Here is a 26,982-nt window from a genome sequence, read left to right as displayed (position 1 = left end):
AAAAGCCCAACAGCATCTGGCATCTGAGTGTATTGTTGAATGTGAATTGAACATAGTAACTGGTCTGGGGCTCCAGTACAAAGGCCCATTTCGTCTGGTATGAGCAAGAGAGTGCCAGTGAATGCAAAAGCACCAGGGCGGAGAACTACAGATACTGGAGCCGGAGCTGAGGAGCATGTTACCCTGATCTTCCCCATCCCCATCCATAACTCTTCCCTCTCCCTCTTTCCGGTGTTCCCAAACAACCTCTACCTATCCAACCATCGGACCCTAACCCTCTTTCCCCCAAGGGTCAAGGCGGCCTGCGTTACTTGCTCCCAGGTACCAAGACCCGACGGGGAGGGAGGTGTTCTAGCCGGGTTTGTGCTGCCTCTGCGGATAAGTAAGAAGTCTGACAGATAAACTCTTGAACCAGTTCTTGGAAGTTCAAAAGCAAATAAAAGTTCATCAAACAAAACTCCACTCGTAACAGTTCTTCAGCTTTCAGTTGAAAATATCTGTTTCCAATTCTAGCCAGGGAAATGGCACCAATGGTAATCCTGGATGTCTTCCTTCCAAGATTATTTGCCACAGTGCAGAAAATATTTGAGCCACGTCGTCTTCTTCAGTTCTACAAGTGTTCGTTACCTCTGCAGTGTCTTTAGTATAATTGTCAGCATGCTTCTTCTTGGGTTGTTGTTCTCCTCTTGACAACCTTGACAACCACCCTTCTACTACTTTTACAATTTCTTTTTAATTTTTTTAATTTAAGCATACAGTGTAAATACATACAAACTTTTGCTTTAAGATTTCCCAGCCAGCAGAACATAGCCAAGCCACGCTAGTTTTGGGAAAGTCTAAAGTTCCCAATTTCTCACATCCAGACTCTTATGTTCTTCGTTAGGTTTCATTAATGCACTGAAACCGAGTTGCTATAGTCTTGGCTGTGGCTATAGGCCTTTGTGGACCAGATTTTCCTTAGAAAATATCTTCTAAACCAGACAGTCTTTTTATCAGCACTTCCAAAAAGATACCTAGGGCTCTTGTTATCTTCTGGATTGGGTCGTCATACACAGCTTCCCACCAAAGCTTAGCATCCAGTGCACAAGGCGGACTTAGTACCGCCTGTAATAATTTTCCTCTTTCTGTCTTTAGTTTGTGACAGCACAATGTTAAATGCTGTAATGACTCTTCATCTTGGTGGCATAGGCAGCAAATGTTGTTTTTAGTCAGCCCATATTTCATTCAGTTTTGTTTCATTCGTAAAATGTTCAATCTAAAGCGCAATAGCAATTCCCTGTGCCGTGAATTAGCACTCTTTTGAGGTATGTTAGCAAGATTCCAGGACAGTTGATTAGTTTGGTTGATAGATTATGCGTTTTAGACGAAGCTCATACAGCTTCTGATTGTGACTAATCTATTGCGAGTAGTAACGCTTTTACCCTGATTGGGTTGTTGCAGAGGGCCTCTGTGCTTGCCCCTATGTTATGGAAGATCTCAATGCATTTCATTCTCCAATCATTTAAAGGCCAAAAGGGGATTTTTTTCGCTTTCTGCCTTCATGATTTTGTATTGTGGCGGGCAGTCTGGCAGCTCTACTTTTCTGTATGTAGCGAGAGCTTCCCAGACTACATATACGTGCAGTGAGTGGAGGCCCAGTTCATGTCGAATCACACTTATTGGCACTGCATTTGGTAGTCTCAGTACTCGCCTCCAAAACCTTGCCTCCAGTCTGTTCCAGGTTTCCCACAGTATTTTCAAGCTGGTATCTCCTGCTCATGTTATTGACGGCGTTACTTTTGCATTATAGAAATCCACTAGTGGTTTCATGGTGAATTTGCAACATTTAAAATTTTTCCTAACTTTTACTATGGAAAACAGACTCCTTGATTCCACAGTATGCTACTACTGCAATTCACTTCAGTTCGACGTCTACTGACAGTATTATTCAAAACCATAGTTCTGGTACTTCTGCTTCAGCTTTATGTATGAAAATGATTAGGCATTTTATAGACAAGACACATCGACCTCTACAGGTAGGCAAGGCACTCTTCTTTCCTATATTTCAAGAAAATGGCAGCCTTTTTGCCTCTTCCGTCCGCCTTAATGACACAAGGAAAACCCGCCTCTGCTTCCAGGCGGGCTTTCTCCCCACAACAACAGTCTCAGGCTTACATATTATAGGTTCAGTCTTTTAACAAGCACCTAGCTCCCTTCCCCATCTTTGTACACACCTTCTTGGTCCCAGTAGCTACCTTGAAGTTGTGTTGCCATACGTGCAACTTCAGATAACAATGTCTCACTTGTATCAGAGGACACTTGACCTTTAACAACTTTGCCTGTTAAGTCGATTGATTTTAATACGTTTCTCTTCACTATAGAAAGGGTTCGCCTCTTGGCTTGGGTAACGCGGGTTCTTCTTTTTTCCTACTACAACTACTTCTGCGCTCAAAGAATATTTGTTCTAGGCGTTACAAGGTTCAAACTTCAAAGGAAAACAATTTCTAGGTATACGCGACCATTCTTTAGGATGGATTATCAACTTTAAATGTCTGTAAGGGTTTGTATTCCCACTGAACCACTTGCTTCTCCGGTCGGGAATCGTAATCGGTCACACGTGACCTTCCGTTGATATAAAACCTTGCATCAATTGTGAAAGTTAACTGCAGGGTTTTCCGGAGACTTTCGAAAACGTACCCCTTCTTTATTGGAGACATGTAACCACTCAGATAATGATTAAAGTTGGAAAATGGAAAACGAAAAGCTTTTCTTATACACACAAGCACTACAGCTTTTACTAAGAGTGTGCGTGATACATTTCCATTGTTCACAACAGCTTTCACAATGATGAACAACTTAAAACTCGCTTCTATTCTTATGTGAGCCACTTTAGAGTTGGTAACAGTTACCGGCAATGATTTAAGAGTGAACCTGGACACCAAGCCTCACTCAAGCGACTGTGGGCTGCTTCAACTTCCAGTCTTCTGCTTCTACGAAATCGGGCACACTTGGGACCCACACCCTTCTGCAGCACGGGTGACTCCAATCCGGCCACGTCAAATGAGAAGAGTCTCCTGCACTCCTCTGTCCCTTGGCTTGCTTCTTGCTACGTGCCTCCGGTCTCAGCGCGGTCACGTATCTGCAGTCACCAACACTAGGTGCACCTGGGAAGATCTTCACTTCCAGCATGTCTCTCTCAGTTTACCCAATGCAAGGCAGGGTTTGTGACCACAGGACCCTCTCACAACTTTCCGCTGAAATCTGCTCTCTCCTTGTCCCGCCATTCCTGAAGTGATCACACTTCCTCATGAACTGCCAGCCTTGTGCTCTTCTCCTTTTACTACTACTGCCAGCTCCTGCTCATCTCACTGATTCTCTCCTGCTGCAGCCTTTTATGCTTCTCAGGTGGGGCAGTTGATTTCAGGTGCAGACCATTGCTGCTAATTGCCTGCCCCTGTTAGGTCTAATTGCCTGCCCTCTACTCCTACATGCCTCTGCAGCCCTCTTCTTCTTCTTCTCCTCAGTCTCTAAGGGGTTCTGGGAAATATAGTGCATTTTATTAAAGTAAGATTTTTCTACTTCTGGTAACTTTTTAGGGCAGATGTAATTCCCTTGATGTTTTTAACAGAGGGGCTGTGAGTTTTAACTTTATCAGGGAAAGATGTGGTAGAAAAGGCAACACTTTCATTGTTCTTTGCAGTGTAGCTTTGATATCGAGAAAGGCCTTTGCTCGTAGGGACCAAAAGGATTCCTTCTTTTGGTGCAATAGGGCTGGGTGTTACAACCTTAAGGATTACCACCTTAGTTTTAACAGGAGGTTGAGAGATATTAAACTCATAATAGGTCATAACCTCTTCTGGCATACTGGTTAACATATCCCCTCCAGAGGAAAAATACTGGTCTCATCCCGCGGAATCTCCTCACTGCCCTGGGACCTGTCTCCACCCAGGTGATCCTCACGCAGTAGACTGTTGTGCCAATAACCACACCAGCATAGTTTCTTAAGTGGTTTATTGGCAAGTTGCAAGACATAGGTAAAAGACCCCCAACCTGCAGAGCAGCCCACATCAACTGATTAACTTTGAGCAACAACAACAGGATGGAGGTTCCAACTCCAGAACGCTCTGACATAATATGCTCAGCCTGGCACCAAGCATTCTACAAGACATGGCTTACAATATGATGAATACAACAAGAATTCACATAACACACCCCCCTCCCTTAATAAAACAAAATAACTAAACAAGATTTACAGAAGTATTTTCTGATTGATTTGAAAAATATTATGATGAAAGCTTAATGTGGAACAATACAGTACACATATACATTTCCCTTACCTTTTCACTTTTGCAACTCTAGACATGTTCCATACTTGCCCGCTCTCCAATCTTACGGCATTATCGAATAACTGAGTGACCCTTACCGGATCTGAATACAGGGGATCACCTTTCTTAGGTATCACAGCTGTCCTTATCCCAATGAGATCCCTACTTTTTTTTAGGAAACTTCTCATTCACCCTTTTTACCCATCTGTCTTTTCGGGCATCCATACTTTTTCTCACATCATCCACAATAATATCAGACTCTCTTGCCCTACCCAGCCAAGCAGGCGATAATAATGTGTTACTTCTGCGACCTCTCATAAGTTCGAAAGGACTAACTCCAGTTTCTATACACGGCACCATCCGCAAAGCATACAATCGTTCCTTCACTGCCACCTTCTTATCGCAGCCACATGCACTTGCACCTCTGATGGCGTCCATTATGGATCGATTAACTCTTTCAATCATACCATTACCTTGTGGGTAGTATAGGGCAGATCTTTTGTGCTTTATCCCACACTTTAATAGATATTTTTCAAATAATCTCCCAGCAAATTGTGGACCGTTATCCGTAAGCACACTCCTCGGTAGTCCCTCCCTCTCAAAAACACTTCACAAAAAATCCACGACATGCTGACATGTTATTTCTCTTAGTATTTTAAATTCAGTCCATCTCGAAAATGTGTCTACCAAAGCAAGAATAAATCTTCCTCGCCCCATTCCTAGGTCAACCGGTCCCAAAATATCTATTGCTATATCTTGCCACACACCCCTGGGTGGCTGAACCTTCGTCATGGGCTGAGAGACAGCCGACAAATGTTTTCCCGACTTAATACAATCAGCACAATCTCCAACCATTTTCTCAATTTCGCGATCTAGGCCTGGCCACCAGTAATCCGCTTTAATCATTTCTTTAGTTTTATACACCCCTATATGACCTTGATGTGCAATCCTTACTAGCCTTTCCCTCAAACACCGCGGAACAACCAACTTGTCCCAATGATACACTAACCCATCCTTTACAGACTGTTCGAACCTCACTTCCCATAAAGCTCTTTCTTCACCAGACAGCAACCTCTTCTCCGGCCATTCCCCCTTAACAAAATTCACTACCCGTTTTCACATTTCATCAGACTCAAACACTCATGTCCACTCATCCTTCTGTAAAATACCTTCCACAGTTGCAAATACCATATTTCCCATCTCAACATGCATCTCTCCCTCTTCACCATTATCCTCTTCCATCCTCACTCTAGATGCATGATCAGCCTGTACATTTTCTTTACCTGGAACAACTTCTATAATGAATTTGTGACATTGTAACCTGGTCGCCCAACAAGCAACCCTTCTTGACACTTTATCCAAGACCTTGGTTTCAAATATAGCCATCAGAGGTTTATGGTCAGTTCTCAGCGTAAATTCTTGTCCCCACACAAAGTTTCTAAGCTTCTCTCTACCCCAATGACATGCCAGGGCTTCTTTCTCTAGGACCGAATAGTTGAGCTCCGCACCTTTTAACATGCGTGAAGCATGTAACACAATTACTTCACTTCCATCCGCTTCCAATTGTGACATAACGACCCCTATACCTGTATCACTAGCATCCACAGCAAGAATAGTTCTCCTTCTAGTGTCAAACATAGCTAAGGGCTTTGCCATGTCTATTTTCTGTTTAATACTACAAAACTCCCGCTCACACTCTTCACTCCACACAAATTCTGCTCCTTTCTTCAAGATTGCCCTTAATATTGGTCAGACCATCAGCGTAGTTTTCTACAAAACGGTGGTAAAATTCAATTGTTCCCAAGAACGATCTCAACTCCACTTTATTCTTCGGTGGTCGCATTTTCACAATACCGTCCACCAAATTTCTTTTAGGCCTCAAACCATCCTCCGAAATTTCATGACCCAAATATTCTACCACACTGGTTGAGAAAACACATTTTTCACCTCGCAAGGTTATACCTCTTGTCTTGAAGATATTTAACACAATCTCAACTCTTTCTTTCAATTCCTCCTCACTCTTCCCGCAGATCAGAACGTCATCCTGAAAACACCATATTCCACTTACATTTTTTAATAATTTATCCATGACCTTTTGGAAAACAGAGGACGCTGAAATCAGTCCAAAGGGCATGCAGCGAAACTGGTAAATTCCCTCATATGTAATGAAAGCGGTGAGTTTTCTAGATTCCACATCCAAATGTATCTGATGATAAGAGCTCGCCATATCTAATTTGACGAAGAACTTTGCATTAGAAACAACAAATGAGTTCCCAATTTGGGAACTCCCCTCCCCTGCACACTTATGTATGTCTGGAATACCAGACCGACAATTCATAATTTTGAATAAGTCATATTTAAGAAAATTACATCTATTAGCAAAAGAACACTTTTGTAATAATGATCGTTCAGTCAATTTTGATCACAAGAATAAATCTTCGTTTTATTCATGATGGTGGAGCTGTGGAGGGCCCAACGCGTTTCGAGTGGTAACACTTCATCAGGGGCAAGAACAAATTCTGGAAAACAATATATATATACAATATTTACATTCAAAAAGTTTTACATTCAAAAACTTTTTGGGGAAAAAAACAGGTTTTATACACAACAGCCTTAAGTGAAATCCGTGTACTCTGAGATATTATCTTCAAAAAACCTCAGTTAAAGACTCAAGACCAACATCAGTGTAATGGGGAAATTCAATCCCAATAGAACGGAGTTTAGTAAATGCCAAAATGCACGACTAGTAGGGTTCGCTGTCTATTTATTGGACAACTTAAATGGTGATGGAAAAGCATTGTGAAAGGAAAAAAAATCACATTAATGGTAATACCAATAACTGCAGTGATGTGTTTATTTTGGGAATAGAGATTATAAGAATCAACTATGGAAGGTATCTAATCCGACTCTGGAAAGTAAAGTCTAAGGAAAGTGCGAAATGCTAACCTTGTGATATATCTGTGGTTCACGAAGTGTAAGAGAAATCTTGGATTTTGAATGCTAGTACTTAGCTCAACCTAGGTGTCAAGGTTGCATTTCTCTCCCCTGCACCTTAAAAATGTTCTTGCAGTAATTTACCTACTACCTAGACTTTGTTACACACTATTCTTTATCTGTTTAAATAGGGTGTGCTTCTATTGTCCTTTTTTCTCTTTTCAGAAAAACTTTGCATTACCAATATGGCTTAAGAGTTCTCCCATATTTGGAAGGGGGTGTCGATCAGCTACCACACAACGATTAGGTTCTCTCAAGTCGACACACACTCTCAAATCACCATTTGCTTTTTTCACCACTACAACTGGGGAAATCCATTCGACAGCTTTGGCAGGTTCAATTATACCTGCTTCTTCTAATTTGCACAATTGTTCACGCACCGCATTGCGCATTGATAGAGGCAAAGGCCTGAGTTTAGCTGCAACCGGCACACTTCCCTCTTTTATCACTATTTTGTGCACCATCCCTTTGAGACATCCTACACCTTTACTAAAAACTTCAGGATATTTTGCAATCATGTTATGGTCCATGAGGGCACTCTTCTCTAATACAGACATATTGGCTACATTCAAAACCTGTTCTTTACTATTGGGATCAAGTTTTATACACAACCCCCTCTGCTCTCTCCACCCAAGTAAAGTCTCACCATTTTTGGTAACATACATTTTCCCATGAGTTACCCTACCCTTGAATTTAAATTGAGCCTTACAACATCCTAGTGCCTCAATTCTACTTCCATTGTACCCTTCGGGATTCTTATCAGAAGGGATCAGATCCTCCATGCATCCCCCAATTATGTTTTCATAAACCATCTTAGACATCAAGGTGATTTTCGAACAAGAATCAGCCAACATCTTCACTCGATGTCCATTGACTTCCACCCAAGCAGAAGGGTGTTCACACTCATACCCAGAACACTGTACCATATTTACTGTAACAATTTCATTTTCTGAAATGTCTCCTTCTTCTGATGAGACTGCATCATTTTCGTCAACCAACATTGTACCTTTCCCACCACCTATGCAGTAATTCTTGCAGCAATTTTCAAAATGACCACATCTCTTGCAAATGCTGCAGTTGACACGTCTTGCGGGACAAAGGGGAGACGTGGACAAATGTCGTGAACTACCACAACGAAAACACAATCTATCATCCCTCTTGACACTTCCTTGCATACCTTCCTTCTGAGGCCGTTTATTACCCAGATCACCCCCACTACCTTTACTTTGATTATGGTTGTACTGCTTAACTGGTTTAGCTTTATGTCTCTTTTTCTCTTTCATACCATCTTTCTTTTTGTCACCCACTCTTAAAACTTCTGTGGATTGGACCGATTTAGTTACATTGACAGACAGCTTAGCAACACATTTCAAAGTATGTTCTATTCTCTTGGCCATATCAATTACTTCCTCTAAATTGGGATCATCTTTGAGCCACACCTCCTCACGAATTTTGTCATTAGAACAGTGTAGCATAAATTGGTCCCTTATGTGTTCATCTAACATCCCACCAAATTTACAATTCAGCGACAAATGTCGCAAAGCTGTGACATAATCCTCCACCGACTCGCCTTCTTGTTGATATCTCATACCAAAATGGTATCTTTCGAGTACGGTGCTTACTTTGGTTTCAAAGTGCTTATCTAACTTAGCCAGTGCCACATCAAAATCACTTACTCCATCTTCCAAATCTAGTTCTACAGCGTCAGGAAGGGTATCGTAGATTCTCTGGCCTTCATATCCAAGAAAGTGCATCAGCATAGCCAGCTTACGTTCCACGGACATACCATTCCCACATGTGGCTTTAACATAATGCAAGAATCCCTTTTTCCAGGGAGCCCACTTGATTCTAAGTGGACCTGGTGCGGGCATGAATACTTGCAGGCCAGGTACTCTTGACAGCTGCTATCTTCAACGGTAGACGGCACACACTCCTCGCCTTCTGATCGGGGGTCCTGGGGACTCAAAATGATCCCAGATGGGTGATTCTGACGTTACCATCCCATCCTCGTCGCCAATGTTGTGCCACTAACCACACCAGCATAGTTTCTTAAGTGGTTTATTGGCAAGTTGCAAGACATTGGTAAAAGACCCCCAACCTGCACAGCAGCCCACATCAACTGATTAACTTTGAGCAATAACAACAGGATGGAGGTTCCAACTCCAGAACACTCTGACATAATATGCTCAGCCTGGCACCAAGCATTCTACAAGACATAGCTTACAATATGAATACAACAAGCATTTACATAACATAGACCACCCCCAGGATTGGGATCAGGAAGTGTCTGCCCTCCCCTGGCCACCTGGGAGAAGACTTTAGGTGGGCTTTCAGTGAGGGGTCCACAGGATTTTTCACACAGAGCTGTGGCGTCATCTAGGTTTGGGGTGGTTTATGAGTAGGAGTAAAAGGAGATGCAGGGGGAAGAGGCTCTAGAGTCTCAGTTAAAGAGGAGAGAAAAGAAGCAGCAGTGTCAACGGAGAGGCAAAGGCTGATACTGAAGGGACAGAAGAAAAGCTGGTGGAAATAAAGGAACAGCACTAAAAAAGAATGAGCCGGGAGAGAGGAGGAAAGGGAAGAAGACGAGGGGGTATAATAGGGAAGGATAGAAGACAGTGATCCGAGGAATACATAGGAAGAGTACGAAAAGACACAGTTGAAGGCAGAGTGGAGACAATTAGATCTGATAAGAGCCAGAAATGTGCGAGGGATGGGTAGAAATGGGAGAGGGATCAGAAGATTCAAGAATAGAAACTAGTGGAATGGGATGAAGATAGATGGAGATTGATGTTTCCAAGGGGAATAAGGAGTGTCCAAAGAAAGGAGAGCATCAAGATCATCACAAAAGAAAGCGACAGAACCAGGTGGATGATAAATCGAAAGAAAAGCCAAAGGCGTGGATCTACAGAAGGAGGAGCATTGGTCCTCGAATGATGAAAATAGCAGGAGATTTAGGGGAGAAGGGGAGGAAATAAAAGAAGAGTGGTAGAGAATACCAACCCTCCTCAACCTGAGTGGTGAGCAGGAAGGAGGTAGAGAAGATAAGGCAGCAGGCATAACAGTTATCTGAGGAAATCCAGGTTTCTGTAAAGTGTAGAAAATGCAAGTTTAGGTGGAAAAAAGTGTTGAGTGCAGAATGGGCCTTATTGCAGAAGGAGCGTGCTTTCCGCAGAGCAAGATTGATAGGATAAGAGTGGTCCAGACAAGGAGTGTTGGGGGCTGCTCCGGATCACCGGGCAGCCCCATACTTAGGTCGGGTGGCAGCCGACCAGGCACACACGGGCAGCGCTCACGCTGCATTCACAAAAGGGTGGGGGTTCATCCCACCCGCTCCGGGGACACCGGAGCTCCGCACATGAGCCGGGTGGCAACCGGTTTACCGCGGCCCCGGCTCTGGGGGCACCCAGGCCGAGGTCAGCACCCTGGCCCGACTCACAGGGCCAGGGGAACACATGGGGACGGTGTTGCCCGGCAGGGGCACCGTCCGGACGGCGTTGCCCGGCAGGGGCACCGTCCCGAAGCTGGGCCCCGTCCTTGGGCCCAGCACACGTGGTGGGGCACCCGCATGGTGCTACCCAAGACATAGACACACGCGGAGTCAGGTTGGTCTTGACTGACGAGCCCGGAAACAGCCCGTCCTCTTTATTAACTTGGTCACGTGGTTCCCCACGTGACCAAGACAACACACAGGAAGATACCATGTCCCCTTGCAGGGGTGACATGCAACAAGGAGGATAGTTAATATTTGAAGGATTCTAAGTGGAATGATGTAGGGGGAGGATGGGAAAATAGAACGAGGGGCTAAGAAAAGACAGAATACCAAGTTGAAGAGGCAGAAAGGGAAAGAAACCAGGAGACATATGGAGGAGTGAATAAGCATTACACAGCCAGTCAGTGAAGATGGTTTGGGCGCAGAGTAAGGAGGGAGTGTGTTCAACAGATGCAGCAAGGTTGAGTAATCGTGGCGGGAGCAGCACCTGGAATAGATAATGGACAACATAATGACAGTTAAGAGAAATAGCAGGAAGCCACAGCAGATGCATAATACGGTACTACTCCCATCTGCGGAAAGCTGCAGACAACGTCAGACTTTTCCCAGACTTCCCCGGATGTGACGTAAAAGTAATACGGCGTCCGGTCGGTAAGCGAGAATCCGCTGGGATAAAGGCACGCCTGCGGGTCCGTGACCGGCAGGAGCTGGAGCTGCAGAGCAGTACTCCCACTGGACTCCAAATACCAGAATGAAAAGTAATGCACACCTAAAATATATCTTGTGAAGTTTGAAAAGGTCAATTAAAAAGTAAACATGTTTTTATGTGCGTCAAATAAACACACATCATGAAACTAAGAGACTGTAGCATCCGTGGTGGGGGAGCCAGCCAATCCAGGTACTTGGATTGTGGGCTTACAAGCAACCTGTTGGCTGCACCCCCGCCCATCTTTTCCCCAATCATCTTACCGCACTCACCTTATTCTTTTGGCGATGGCGTAACCTCTACCGCTGCTCCAGCCTCCGTGGCCGAAATGGAAGAGGGGTATCACGTGGAGCCCCATTTTCCAGCTCCACAGTGGCCATTTTAGGTATGTTTTTTGTATGAAATAACGGGATGCCGCGAGTGCGTCCCATTTATTCATACAAAATACCTTATTTACTCCCAGGGTTCTAATAGCAATAATGCCGATCAGTGGTAATGGCATCAGGGCCCATCGTTAAAAGCCCTTGGGCCCCAGGTGATTACCACTGTTATTGGTAATGTATTTTTTGTACGACTCAGTTTAATTTTCCACCAAAAAAAGCACAATGTGGGGAGCTAACATGAGATTTATTTGGGCTTTCAGAAGCAAATGCACACTTCTCTTCTATCGCCCAAGCATTAATAATACAAAGAATCCAAAATCAGGTTTGTGACACACTTTAGCCCAAACAAAAGGTTGCAAGCCACACCCCTAATTTGATAGCCGCAATTATGTGCTGAACGGCAACTTTTCCTATTGTTGAATACGCCCGTGGGGCACACAAAGCACCGGAACCATGGAGTTCATCTCTGTGCTCACCAGGGTGGGGGAATGTTGACATGGTAACAACATCAACTTCACGTGGTCTCTGCTTCAGGTTGGGTTCTGTGGTATAGAAAGGGGACTAGAATGCAAAGTATCAGTGACGAGTTCAATGTTTATAACGTAATGGTAGCAGCCATCTTTGAATGGATACAGGATCCGTTTGAAAGAGAATATCTGCAGAAAGTTAATATATGCTAATTAAACAAAACAAACCTAATAATTAATATGCAACCGGCTTTCAAAAACAAAAAAATGCAATGAAATATATATGATTGAATGCGGTCGATATAAACAGTATTTCACGCTTTGAAATAAGAAAACCTAATGAAGTGTAAGGATCGTTATGATAATGTTGTGTTTTTCAGTGGAATCGGCGTACAACCGAGAAAGGCACCGCGGGAAGCGCAACCATCACAAGATGGCTATCATCGGCGAGTTCCCTCTTCTAGGCATCTGAGCCCCTCTGGCCGCCGCGGCCGGGAAGACAGAGCATTTGGATGCTCCTGTTTTTACTCCCTGCCCTGTGAGGCTGTGTGTGATTCTGGAGTCTATGTAGAGACGAAAATGGAGAGAGAAGTGGTGCGGCCGCCGGTGTATGTGTACAGCCCGGAGTACATTCGCCTGTGCGATTCCCTGATGTCTAAAGTGTCTAAAAGGGTAAGAAAGCTGGCTGTGCATAGGGGACGAGGGACGATAAGAAAGGAAGCGAGAGCTGGAAGTAGTGCTGCGAGGTTACACTCGGGGGGAGAGAGACTGGTTGTGCGACAACGGAGGCGTGGCCTCCAGGGACTTTTATTTAGGGCCCCATGGGAATTGGAGTGCCTGAAAGACTCGGGGTCCCCAAGGGTTCAATACTGGAAATTGTATTCTTCCAATCTGAAAACACCGTTTGTTAACGGGCAAGACAGAGGCTGCTTAGAGGAAGTGTACTCTAGAGTCTAGGATAAGAAGCCAATGTATCGCCAGTCGCTGCTGGTGCGCCTTCAGACAGGTTGCGTGTAAATGCCGTATAATAAATAGATGGATTTGTGTACAAGGCTGATATGCTTCAAGCGTTGTAAGACGTCAAGACATTTCGGGGGCATACTTTTTTTGGATTTATCTTTATTCATCTACAGTTTTTTTTAATTGAGAAATTAAAGTTATGTTGAAATAGATTTAAAAAATTGCAACTTTAAATAAGTCAGTCGAAAGTTCGTGAGTAGGCGTAAAGCATGAACCTGTCCCCAGAGGGCGCCAAAGAGCTGTACATACATTGTTGCATATTGAGCTGGAAGAGACATAGCTGAATTCAGATTTTCCACACATTTGTTACAGAAAGTCATAATTCTATTAAAGACAGCAAAGCAGCAGCAAAGAAAAAACAAACTGAACAAAAGCATACAAAAAACCAAGAAAAACTACAATAACCATGAGGTTTTTCGGATTTTGTAGTCCATCCCTATGGGTCCTTAAACTGACCACGTGTTCCCAACAACCAATAAACAAATAACAGTCCTCTCAAAACCCTTGTCCTTCCTTTATTCTCCCTCTTTCTTTGCTGCTCGGCAGCGAGTTAAGTCCCCTTTTTTCTTATTACTTATGAAAACGTGTGTGTGTACTGAGAGTGTGTTTAAACAATACGTTGGTAATTATCGTGCCTGCGGGCGGAGCATATCCGCTACATTCACGGTTTACTGAAGTTGCGGCCGCGACGGTGCTGGGGCACCGGCGACTGCAACTTCGCAAACCCGTCAGAGAGGGCACTGCGGTACGGAAGAAGGAGCGCGACGTGACCGCGTAGTTCCGGCGCTCACTTCTTCCGTGCAGAGTTATATTGAGAGGAGTTAGTGTCGGTGGTCGCTCATTCAATTCTTTTCGAATCACAATTGGATTCAATATCATTACGCACCGTTCATGAGAACGTAGCGTAGCGGCCTGTGTGTCAGGAACACTATAGCGCCCCTGCAGGCAATCGGTGATACCGCAGTCATACGGGCACAGTCCCAGGTAAAACCTGTTATTGATATAACATACCTGTGTGTATATATATTATATACTCAGAACCAGGGAAGTAAATTTATTTTCTTTTGGATATATTTTTACTCTCTGTACTGAGAGAGTGATAATCCCTGGCATACAATTATAACATTATTATTACTATTTGCTTTCCCCGGGGCCTGAGAATAATGAGTTCCTCCAGTGATGAGGGGAAGGCTAGTGTTAGCCAAAAGAGGAGCCACATGGCCATGACAGACGTCCTACACAAAGCCCTGGGGGCTTCATTGGGACATGATCCTCAGCAGAAAGCGCTGATGGAGGATTGGCTCCGTTTTTCTCAGGGCCGGGAGGAGGTCAAGAGTTTGAAAGCTCGAATGGAATCCAAAGGGGGCAGTAAAGCAGCCCGTAGGGCGGAGGAAGCCCACACCCCCCCGGGCACTCCACCAGAGAAAGGTGGAAAGAGGAAAAGAAAAGGTAAAGCGGTGCCTAGCAGGGGTCAGTTTAAGGACCTATAGGGATGGACTACAAAATCCGAAAAACCTCATGGTTATTGTAGTTTTTCTTGGTTTTTTGTATGCTTTTGTTCAGGTTGTTTTTTCTTTGCTGCTGACAGTAAAGATGAAGAGTTAAGCATAATCCGAGCCTCCGGGCTTGACATAGAATCATAGTACTAGAACTGCCTACTTGTGAAAATCAAAAACCGTGAGAGTTCTTCTCTTCGCATCGTGAGGCCAACACCTGCCATTCGTATGCCGTTGTCTTACCCCAGGATTAAAAAAAGACTGTATCACGACAGTAGTCGAACAGGGTGGGCTAAGGTGTATTATTGTAATTTATTTTGCGATGCACTGCATACATCCTAAACATTAATATCAAATATCACCATTGTTGTTGCGTACACAAGGCTACAGCTGCTTTATTGGTTGAACAAGTGATCTGGTGTCAACACGGCAGTAGGACTTTAGAAAATCTGATGTCCCAGCCAATGTTCCCTCTAATTATTTTTCTCTATGTGCGGAACCAGTTGGCTGTTGTGCGCACATTATTTTCCATGTGCGCAAAGTACTAATGAGATAAACCACTTTGTGAGCTACCATTGCAGGAGAGACTTTGGAAAGGAATTTCCTCTTCCAAGCCACTGCAATTCTTAAATAATCTTACAACACTTTTTCAAGACACATAGTCTAAAATTAAATATGTCATATGTGATTATGCAGAAAACTCATCAACCAGTCCAAGACTATAATATCTGCCACAGCACCTTGCAAACACACTTCTGTGCAGAGAAAATGTCGGCCTCATTACGAGTTTGGCGGTAAGTGGTAAAGTTGCAATGGAGTTACAGCCAACTTTACCACTACGCCAAATTACGATTTCGGGCCTGGAGTGGAAGATTTGCCTCCAGGAAAACCCTGGAGGTAAATCCTCCAACTCAATGCCGAAATCGTCAGAATTTCTGCGGCGGTAATTACGCCAAAAAAGCCACATTGAGTCTAATGGACTCAATATGAATGGGGAATTACACCGCCACCACCAGTTGTAATCTGACAGAAATTCCCCCGGACCAAGTGGCGGTAACAGTAATTCATTTGGGCGATATTCTGGTGGATTTACGCCATGATACCGGCCCAACTCGTAATGATGCCCTGTATGTTTTATGCCACTGGAAAATCGCTCAATTTTATTACAAAGCACAAATATCCCTTAGTTGTGTTCCCAGATATCTCGCGCAAACAATGTTTATTCTTAAAGACATTTTTTCTTTGTATTCTGATTTTTCAAAAAAATTGAATTTTATTCTTGATGCGATAAACTCGTGGTCAGCCGACACGTTTTTCGACCCAAGGGGTCTTTATCAGGACTGGTGTGTTATTGTTCATTGACTGTTAGGTAGGTTGGCTCTTGGTGGTGGAGTGGGGTAGGTGGGTTCCTCTCCTTGAATAGGCTGGCTTGTCAGCCTGTTACTGCTGCAAACGACGTCCCTGTCATTTGTGGTGCTCAAATATCTCTTGTCATAACCGATGTGGCTGTCAAGAACGTCAGACAGAATACATTTTCCGATGGATTAATGGCAATTAAAAGCAATGTGTCAAAAACATGCTGAAAGGAGTTCAAGTGCCACTTTAATTCAAGGGCCAGGAGAACATGCTTCTAATAATTTGTGTAAGGATGATAATTGCATCAGAATAACTGCACCTTAGAATATGATGATCCAAAATTCATGTTCCTCTGCTTACTATCCACATTACGTTCTCCAGTGGGTAGTGATAACACCAGCCTTCGAGCTAAGAGACATATGCACCATGCATGTTTACTCCCTAAAAAAAGGAAAATGTGCCTTACAAAAATGAGAAACAATGAACATATCATTGTTTCAACCCACAGAGCGCCTTTGATATTTTTTTGAATTAGTGACAAGTAGTGGGATAGGAAGGAAGGAACTCTAATAATATTAATGCCTAATCTCAAAAGGAATTTTATGGGGAAAGAGCATCTTTTAATAACCAGAAAGTATCCCTATTGGCAAAGCTAATTACTTTTTACTCCCTGACAAATCGTTTGACTCCAAGTAGGGAGCAAAATCTGATTATAGCCCTGACATATTGCTGACATAGGGAGTGAAATGACATGGCACATAATAAAGTATATAGTTTTGCCCACCCTTCTGCACCACAGCCTAGATAAAATTAAACAAGAGCCTTACTGAGATTAATTGTGGAGCCCTGTTGAAGAAAATCACACATATATGCCTTTTAAGTTAATAGCATCAATTCCTCAGAGATGAAACTGATTGGGTGCCTTCTTCTGTAACTATGGATCCCTCTTCTGTAATGCTTTGTGATCAGTTAAATAAGATGCAGGAGGATGAGGATGCTAGAGACACACACACAGTGCACATGGTTATATTGAAAAGCCCTCCACAGCTGACCATAGAAAGAATAAGAAGGTGCTGTTGTCTAAACGGGTACTAGAATGTCCTATCCTTTAGCAGACATGCAACACGTTTCCTTCAGTGTACTGCCGAAATGTCTGCCTTGGTTTTTTAAATGTGCTGCTTTGTTCATCACCAGCAAGGAGTGATGCTTCCAGCCATGCCCTTCCCCGGCCCCTGTGCTTGCCTCCAATATTAGTTGATAGAGCCCTGTAAAAAGTGAGGGATTGTAGCAGTAAACACTCACTGGGCTATTTGCAGACCAACAATACTTTGCAAGCAAGGCATATTTAAATGCCTCAACATATGAAGTGCATTTTAAGAATGTCATGACTCTGCATGTACACAATTCTTTTGCAGTGCATACAAGATTGTTTGCAAAATATTCCACCCTTATATCATTTTGTAGGATTACACAAGTGCTCAGTGAAACTGTTTTTATATAGAAGCAAGTTACCATACAACGTGTGAAGGTCTATGCCCAAAGGAACTCTGAACACTTGCAAACTATGCAGATTGTGTGAAAAGCATTCTCCTATCTGAATATCCGGTGCCATGATACTACGGACAAATAATCCTAGGCATAGTCCATACCCATTATCCCTTTTAGGCTAAGTAAATGATATTACAATGTTTCTCTGTACTTATAGGGTAATGTTAGTAATGCTAAAGTAGGAGACGCTGAGCATCACATTTGTCTTTTCATAATCTTTAGAGGGCAAATTAATATTTGAGTTTTACAATGCGTTAACTTACAAGGGGGCCTCTTCAAAGCACTTGCGTGACATATGTACAAAGAAGAGGAAGTATGGGATAAGGTTACACATCCAAGTAGCCTGCTTACTTACAGTCAGTATCTGATATTTGAGCTGATAGTTCGATTATATAGTGTGGGTGACGCTTTTGGTAAGGCACAATGAGTAACAGAATTTCTGGCGTGTGAACGTTACTCATGTTACAACAAACATAAAACAAGTGGATGTAGGTAACCTTTCGCAGAGCCAAGAGAGGAAGAGTCAAAGTTGTCGGGTAGTAACTTAATGTACTCTCGGGCAGAAGTTAAAGTCATATGGTAAAAGTGTGGTAGAGTCAGGTTTAGGGGTCATGGGTGGGGAGGGAAAATGTTTGGTTAGTGTGTGCAGGCATATCTTGGTTAGATTCTCTGTTCATGGAGCCATTTTTTCATATTCGTTTTTAAACTCTGGTGTTGTATTTTTCTGTTAGGGATTTTAGGTGCATAGTAGTGTAATGCAAATTAGCAGAGTATCAAGACCAGTTGCTTATTTTAAGAGAAAGAACATTTCAGGTAATTGCTGTGGCTTGTGCCTTATTAAATCTTTTCTTTTTGAATAGGTGAGAATTATCTGTGTGCGCTGCAAAAAGTCTTCTGAGCGGCACCCAGAAGGAAGCTGGGCAAGCGCACATGCGCACAGCTTAGAAGGAACATTGGCCTCAGCTGTACCCAAGCACAAGAAATCCCTGTTCCATAAAGGTTGGGGTTCCATGCCTATTATCGATTCCCACTTTGTTTCCTTTATTGTGTCTTCTGTCTCTGCTTTGGAGCAGTTTTGTTTCTTCCTTTGCCAGTGCTTCTTTAGAGCATTTGTTTTCATTCCAAAATCCCTGTAGGAACATTCATTACCCGGAATCGTTTCTATGCCAACCTACAATGCCTCCTTACCCCAGGCTCACTCAAGGCATTTTACCCCTGAACACCCTAGCATGAATACGCTTGTGGCTGCTGAACCTTGTGGACCTGATATCCTTTTACTTCCAATGAAAGACCATGTAATGTCCCAATTACTGTCATATAGAAATGGGCTACTACCCTTTTTTTTTTTTTGTTCACAGGGTGCCTGACTCTTCAGGGTTGACTAAATGCATCTATTAGGGAAAATGAGCCGAGGCTACCTCTCCCTTCAACGCCAAGGTAGTGTTAGCACAGCCTACAGTCTGCTAAGGGATATTTCCGTTAGCCATATGTGATCACACTAACACATTTGTAACACTGTTAAAACAAAGTTTATTCTAAAATATCACAATAAAAACAGACATCTAAATACAAATGACATGGTAATTTGCTATACAAGAGCAAATGGTGCTAAATAAGTGAGGTTAGTAACAGAGGTGTTTATGAGCTGCATACACATTGTGTGCGCGTTTCAACTGTCGACACAGTTTGGAGTCTTTACAGAACAATGTTTCTAGGTAGTATAGTTTGACAATAGCTCTGAACTTTCGTCAGGACACTTGGTGCTTCCAAGCAGTGGGATGTTGGTAACAAAGACTTGTTGAGCCCCATCCAGTTTTGAATTATTGCATATATGTTATTGGTCATAGTTGCATCCTGGTCATAATTACCAGTGATCGGGATGAGGATCCCGGTGCCGTCCGCAAAATTTGTATAAATGACACTTATGGCATCCACGGCAGCAAATAACAGCTTTGTGTACGCATTGTATAGCGTGTGCGACAAGCGGGATCCTTGCGGGACTCCTAGTGGTACTGGGATGGGGACTGGGGCTTCCTTACCAATGGAAACTCGGGATGTTCGATCAGCGAGGAAGGATTTGACCCAAGAGGTGGCTTCTTGCGAGAACTGGAAATCCTTAGCTAGTGTGGCACATAATATGTCATGATAGACTAGGTCGAATGCAGCGAACAAGTCTAATAGCAGTAGAATGCATAGGCTGCCGGCGTCTCTTATGGAATCCATCTGGATTTTAAGGTCCAGAAGTGCTGTTCCGGTGCTGTGATTGGCTCGAAAACTAGATTGTCGAACTCCTAGGAGGTGGTGGTGTTCGAGGTGAGATTGAATTTGAGAATAGGCTATTTTATCGATTTATTTTCAGCGAGAAGGGGACAGTAGTTATGGGGCAATAGTTTGTAGGGACTGTGGCATCCAGCCATACTTCCTTGATGCTGGTAGGGACGGTGTTTGTGTTGAAAGAGGCATTAACACATTTGGTAATGATGGGTGTGAGTGTAGGGGTGCACAGTGATGTTATCAACCTTGCTTAACTTAACTTTTATTTGCTCCCGTTAGCTTGTTATGCACCTCTTCACATTAACACTGTTTCCATGTCTAGCAGATGCACCTTGTCTAGAATAATGTGCTCAAGTAACCTCATACTATTCCTTTCATAAACTTGCCCCTTGCACTCTTTCAGGCCTCTTCTTGAATCCCCTTTGCCTTGAGTGATGTCGCTCCCCTACAACTTTGTTGTAGTATTATTTGTGACCAAATAATCTCTGTCCCAACACCCTCCATCAGCGCACTATTGTGCCAACATCAACTAACAATGGGCTCCTGCCCTATTTTGCTAGGTTATTATTGCATGAAAGCTGGATAACCTGAATTTCTATCCAGCAGTGCTTTCTTGTTTCTTTTAATCACTTTCCCCATGGAGCTAATCCTACTACCATACGCCATGCCTTTAGTCCTTGATATAGGTGGTTTCACCTACCGACAGGTATGATCTCATAGAATTAAAGTTGTTTACTTCGTAATTGTACTGCATCGAGAGATTCCTCTGCCTCCTGATTGCTGGCTACGAGTGGGAATCTCGCCAACAGTATTCGGCATTCTCTCCTTGAAACTCTCTCCCTCCTGAGCTTCAATGTCCCCATACTCAACTGGGTTCCCTCCTACCTCACTGCTCTTACTTCTAATCTCATGTGAGTTTAGCACCACCTCCTCAAAACCCTTTCCTGTTGCTGTCCGTCAAGGATCTGCCCTATGTCACCCCCTCTTCACCCTATAACGCCCTCCCTCTGCAAACTAATTTTCTTCTTTAACTATCACCTCTTCACTGAGACTACTTGGATATTCTTCTTCATACCTGCAATCTCCCAACGCATAACCAATTGCCTAACTGCTAAGACATTTTACCCCTACCTCAAATGCGAGCCCCACTCTCCCATCTCTTTGCCATGTGATCCCACCCCAGCTTTTGTGTTTGCCGGGGGCCCTCCATCTATCTTTTCCCTCCTGAACTCCAGCCTTGGAGCAACAAAGCACTTGACACAACGTGTGCCTAGGGACACGCAGCAAATTGCACATTTAATTCCCCGGGCGCGCTGGGCTCTCTACCGTACACCCTTTGCCACCAACATCTGGAAACACAGGAGTACACCCTCAGGGGCCGTCCTTCACACGCTGGTCAGTTTGCAAGGGAGCACTGCGTAGCACCCCACCGCTGTGACATTCGGGCAGGAGAAGATGACAAAAGGTGTGGGATAGAAACAGGGAAACATGGATAAATGCTCACACTCTGTGCCCAGGGCTGAAGCTGTTCCGCCTCAGGAAGGCACAGGTCAATCGGGCCAACTGAGAGCATCGGTAGTGAACCCGCCACTGGAGATCCTCAACTCCACAGTGAAAGGCTTCAACTCTGTCAATAATAAGCTAGACGATATGATATCACAGTTAACATTGCATCCATAGGTTCACAGCTAGAGGAAGAGACGCAATGGATCAACGAAGCAGAGGGCAGAATCAGCTCATTGATGTCACTCTAACGGCTATGCTGGGCACCATAAATACCCTGGTCAAAGGTACGAAGGAAGAAAAGGTGAAGTGTGATGACCTCGAATCGCGATCAAGATGGAACAACATTCACATTATCGGGGTTCCTGAAGAAGCATTGAAGAGAAGTATGGCATCCGAGGAATTCTCCCAGAGATACCAATCCAGACATAAGTACCGTCTTTTATTACTTTTACTCACACCTCTATGGACCAATATCTGGTTTATCCCCTGATCTTCCTACTCTCTGGGGAGGCCAGCTCCATGCTCAAACATCCCTCGTCAGTAGAAGAAATTAAAAACGCGATTCGCTAGTTGCCTAATATTAAAGCACCCGGATCGGACGGTTAGGCCCCGAATTTTACAAGGATTTTCAGGACCTACTTGCCCTATACCTTTTTACAGTTGTGGGATGAGTGTCTCTTGAAAGGAATACTGCCTGGGTCATTGTGATAACCTATAATGATTCTGCTTTGAAAACCTGGTAAAAAGAATGTGTGTTCCTGCTACCCATTTATCCCTCATCAATGTGGATGTCAACATCTGCACCAAAATAATAGCAACTAGACTCCTTCCCCTCATGCCTCATCTCATACACCCAGACCAGTGGGCTTTCATTCTAGGCCACTCGACAACCATAAACCTACACAGGATATTTAATGTCATGCACTGGGTTCACCCAGAGGTGTTGGCAGGGGCCATCTCTCTAGACATGCAAAAGGCCTTTGATTCCGTGTCCTGGCCATTCCTTTTTAAAGTCCTGGAAATATGCAGTTTTGACCATAATTTTATAGCTTCGGTCGGACTGCTATACATGAAGCAGTTTACCAGAGTGCGCACAAATGGTAGACTATCCTCGGTTCTCCATTTAGCCATGGGCATAAGGCAAGGATGCCCCCTCCCCCACTAGTGTTCACACTAGTGGTGGGATGGTTTTTGACACAAAGGCATTGGGTTTGGGGGCACTCCCAAAGCAGTATTGCTTTACTGGAGTGACCTGGCCAACCTGAAATGTAAGTGCAGGGTAGCTGTGCGGAAGTGGAGGGCATCAGGCGCATCCTCAGACAAAATGGCTTGCATCCTGCTCCAAAGGCAATACAGACTCTCCATCTTCTCCAAGAAGAGGGTCCATATTCAAGCCCGCGTCTCTGCGGCCTCTAACAACACAGCTAAACTCTTTAAAATCTGCAAGGAGCTGGCCAGTCCTAAATGATTATACCATTACTGCACCCCCATCACTGTGACCTCCGAAAATGTCGATCCTTTTATTATTTTGACCCCTTTTACAACACATATATATGTGTGGTGGGGAGGTAATGGTATATAATTCAAGTAGGGGGTGTTATGGGGGTTCTCCCCCCGCATAATATGTGGTGTAAAGGGTGGTCGAATTAAAAAAGAAAATCAGCAATTTCAGGGTCGCAGTGATGGGGGTCGCAGTAATCGTAAAGATTCAATCCTACTGCAGCCTACACCTCCTGTTCCCTTCCAGGCCCTCTGCTCAGTTCTGGCTGCTCATTTCACGACTAAAACCCAATACATCCTGTCCTTTCTTTCCTCTTCCTCGCCCTCTACCTCTTGCCTCTCATTCTTTCCTCCCTCTCTCCGATAACACCTGATGATGTTTCTAAATAAGTCTGATCTATGAAAGGGTCTTCCAAACAGTTGATCCCCTGCTCTTCCAGAACTATCAAGGACCACATTGCTTCCCTCACTCCAGCACTGGCTGATTTCTGTAATCACTCTTTCGGCACTGGATCTTTTCCCCTCCCTCCTCAAGCCCTCCCTTGTGCACCCCCTTCTAAAAAAGCCTTCTGCTGATACTTTCTGCCTGGTAAACTATCACCTGATCTGCATCACTCCATTTCTGGGCAAATACCTGGAAATGCTGGCCATCTCCCAGCTATCCCCCCACTCTGAATCTTTTGGCTCCATGACCGTCAGTCTGGCTTCAGAGCAGCCAGAGGCACGGAAACTGCTCTTATGAACACCTGCGAAGATCTGCTCTATAACCTTGACTCCAGCTCTCCCTCTGTCCTCATCGTCCTTGACCTTTCCTTTGCCTTTGATACGGTCAATCACGCCATCCTGATTAATAGACTCAGCGAGAACCTGGACATCACGGATCAGGCTCTGGCATGGTTAGCCATTTTCCTCTTGGCCCGACCCTCCCAGGTCCAACTTTGGTCCTTTCTCTCTCCACTTACGGTGTCCGCAAGGGCTCTATCCACCTACCCTGGCTTTTCAACGTCTACCTGGCCCCTTTGGCCCATCTGATTTCCACCTTCTCGTCTAACTTCCAGTGTTATGTGGATGACACACAGCTCTCTTTCAGGCTTCCGTCAGCCTCCTCTCCTTCCGCGCTCATTACTGGCTGTCTATCCGCGATTCAGGACTGGTGCGCTTCCAACGATCTCTGCCTCAATGCTAGTAAGACTGAGATTCTATTATTCTAATTAGGACGCCTGCTCCTGCTTTCCCTCTCGCACTCTGGCCATCATCCTTGGAGGTTATAGGTCAAAAGTTCGAATTACAAAAGGATCGAATCAAAAGGACCGAAAACAAAAGGGTCTTTTTTATTTATAGTTTTTTTTGTAACTTTTTTTTTTTGGGGGGGTACCCCCCCACACACTTTTTTTGTGGTAAAAACCACTTTTTTCCAAAACGGAAACCAAAAAAAAGTATTTAAAACCAAAAAAAATTCAACCCTTTTGTTTAAGGTCAAATGGACTCGACCCTATGGCATTTGGATTCAAACCTTTGATCGGACACCATCCTTGGACCCTCTACCCCCGCCCTCCTGAGAGGCTAAAAACCTTGAGGTCATCTTTGACTCCACCCTTTCCTTCACTCCTCACATCACAGTCCTTGCCAAGAAGGCCCACTTCCAGCTGCAACTCCTCAGAGGTATTACCTTTTCTCACCTTCCCCCAGAAGCTCACTGTCTCCAGAGCTCTGGTTCTTTCCAGCCTGGACTACTGCAACAGCCTCTTTCTCAATTTGCCTAACTCTACTATTTGCCCCCTTCAGCTAATCCAGAGCAGGACTGCAAGACTTATCCTTGGCCTTAAGCCTAGGGACCGCATCTCTCCAGCCTTGAAATCTCTGCACTGGCTGCAAGCATCAAGTTCAAGACCCTTTGCATCGTCCACAAGGCTTTCTGGGGCCAGGGGCCACACTATATACAACTCGCTCTGCCTAAATACCTTCCCTCTAGAGCCCTTCGCTCAGCTACCTCGAACTCTCTGAGGGTCAGACGCTTTTCAAAGCAGAGAGTGGGGGTAGATCTCTTTCCTCGCAGGTGCCTCCCTCTGGAATGGCCTCCCTGCCCCTCTCAAACTTGAGCCAGACCACATTCTGGAAGCTGCTCAAGACCTTCCTTTTCTCCTCTGCCTACTCTCTCCCTCTTCTTTGCTAATCTTCCTGCGCTGACTGCTTACTGGGTATCCTCGGAGTCTCACAGGGTACCTATCCTCTCCATGACCAGTCTTCCTTTAGGGCCTCCAGGCTACCGCAGTCTTAGGGGTTTTAACTGTAACTCCTACTGCCCCCTGCCTGCCTGCACTTACCCAGGGCCGTGCTTTCCTAGCTGCACTTACTCAGAGCCATGGTTGCCTGACTGCACTTTCCCTAGCACTTCACCCCTCTTCTTTTCCCCCTTGCACTTTTGTCGTCGCACTTGCACAATCCATATGACACCAGGCCTAGTAGGATATGTATCTTGTCTTCCCATTATCTTTCCCTTCCTTGTCTTGTGGCGCCTAGAAACGCCTAGAAACACTTCTGCACAAGCACATTATAAATACCAAATTATATCATTACGCTGACGATATTCTTCTGTTCTTGTCCAAATGGTGACTGACTTCAGCAGATATATGTATTTATAGAGCCTAATCAGGAGTTTTCTCACTGATACCTGAGACTTTAAGACCTGCCAGCATTGGGGGGCCTCAAATGGTCAGACCCCCTGCTTAAATACTTGGGCATAATATTCCCATATGCGAATAATGGCATCTTTGATTGTAACTGTGGTGCACATATGACCCAATTGCGGGCCAAACTGGCGAGATGGGGCGAAGTAACGAAGTCGCTGCTGGGCAGAATCTTGCTCCTAAAAATTATCATCCTTCATATCGCAATGGCCAGGTAGAGCCTTCTTTACACAACTGGTGAGACTGTGCAGTGCTCAGATGCCTGAGGGTTCATAGCGCTATATAAATGCAAAATTATTATTATTATTACAGGTCTGGTAGGGTGGAGCGCTGAAATGGATTAGCCCTTCAGTGGTTCAAAAACAATGTAATCATCATAAATATCAACATTACATATTAAGACATGAATCAGCTAAAATTGCTTCGATACGAGTAATGCGTTCCCCGGTGTCTGCCTTTAATGCCACAATCACGTTTTTGGCCGCTGCTCCCCTAAGAAGGTGCGACAAAAGGGCATCTGCCTTGTTTGCTTTCGTGTAAAATGTTTGTCTAACAAAGAGTAGTGCCTCTTCCGCCCTCCCTTTGTTCATAGGGCCCCCAGGTGACCCATCGCCCGCCTATAATCCCTCAGGGAGGACTTGTTGGGTGTCTCCTCTGCCTTCTTCCTTGCTGCTTCTCACTCTGCCTCTAGTTGCATCTCCAACTCTCCCAGCTGCCTCTCCCTCTGAGCTTTGTCTGCTTTGAGCTCACCCCTCATTGTGGCTTTAAATGCATCCCATCTGGTATCATCCCTTGTGACCCCCCTTTTGTTGACCTCGAAAAATTCCCTCATTTTCCCTTCCATTTCCTCTCTAATTACTGGGTCCCTCAAGAGAATCCCTGGATATTTCCATCCCCACACCCCCTTCTTTTATCCCCTAAGTCCAGTGTATAGTAATGATTTTATGGTCCGCTATTCCGATGGGCCCACTTTTACCTCCCTGACCCTTCCCAGGAGGGCTGCCGTCACCCATATGTAATCTCTCCTAGATTACATGCCATGCACAGTCGAGAGGAATGTATAGCTTTCTTTGTCGCCCTTCATTTTTCGCCACACGTCTCTTAGGCCCATCAAATGCCATTCTATCCCATAGTTCTGATGTAACTACCCCTCCCCCCTACACCTTTTCTCCCCAATATATCCGTTCCCTGTGCCAAGCAATATTAAAATCTCCCATCAGAACCACTTGGCCCCTTGTGCTTTCTTCCCGT

General features: G+C 44.4%; 1 protein-coding gene across 2 annotated transcripts in view; it reads left to right on the top strand.

Annotated features, from left to right (window-relative positions):
• Nucleotides 1-12,719: 12,719 nt before the first annotated feature.
• The window catches only part of HDAC8 (histone deacetylase 8), a 1,597,648-nt gene continuing 1,583,385 nt past the window's right edge, over nt 12,720-26,982 (top strand). Inside the window, exon 1 of one of the 2 annotated variants that reach the window (XM_069648647.1) lies at nt 12,720-13,016. In XM_069648647.1, the coding sequence (XP_069504748.1) occupies nt 12,924-13,016 (93 nt within the window). In that variant the 5' untranslated portion in view covers nt 12,720-12,923. The remainder of the gene's footprint in view (nt 13,017-26,982) is intronic. The other variant, XM_069648648.1, reaches the window with a different exon arrangement.

This window comes from Ambystoma mexicanum, chromosome 2q (assembly GCF_040938575.1).
Source record: "Ambystoma mexicanum isolate Mex_15411 chromosome 2q, UKY_AmexF1_1, whole genome shotgun sequence".
In the NCBI taxonomy this organism is placed as follows: Eukaryota; Metazoa; Chordata; class Amphibia; order Caudata; family Ambystomatidae; genus Ambystoma; species Ambystoma mexicanum.
This window is presented reverse-complemented; position numbering and strand designations above follow the sequence as displayed.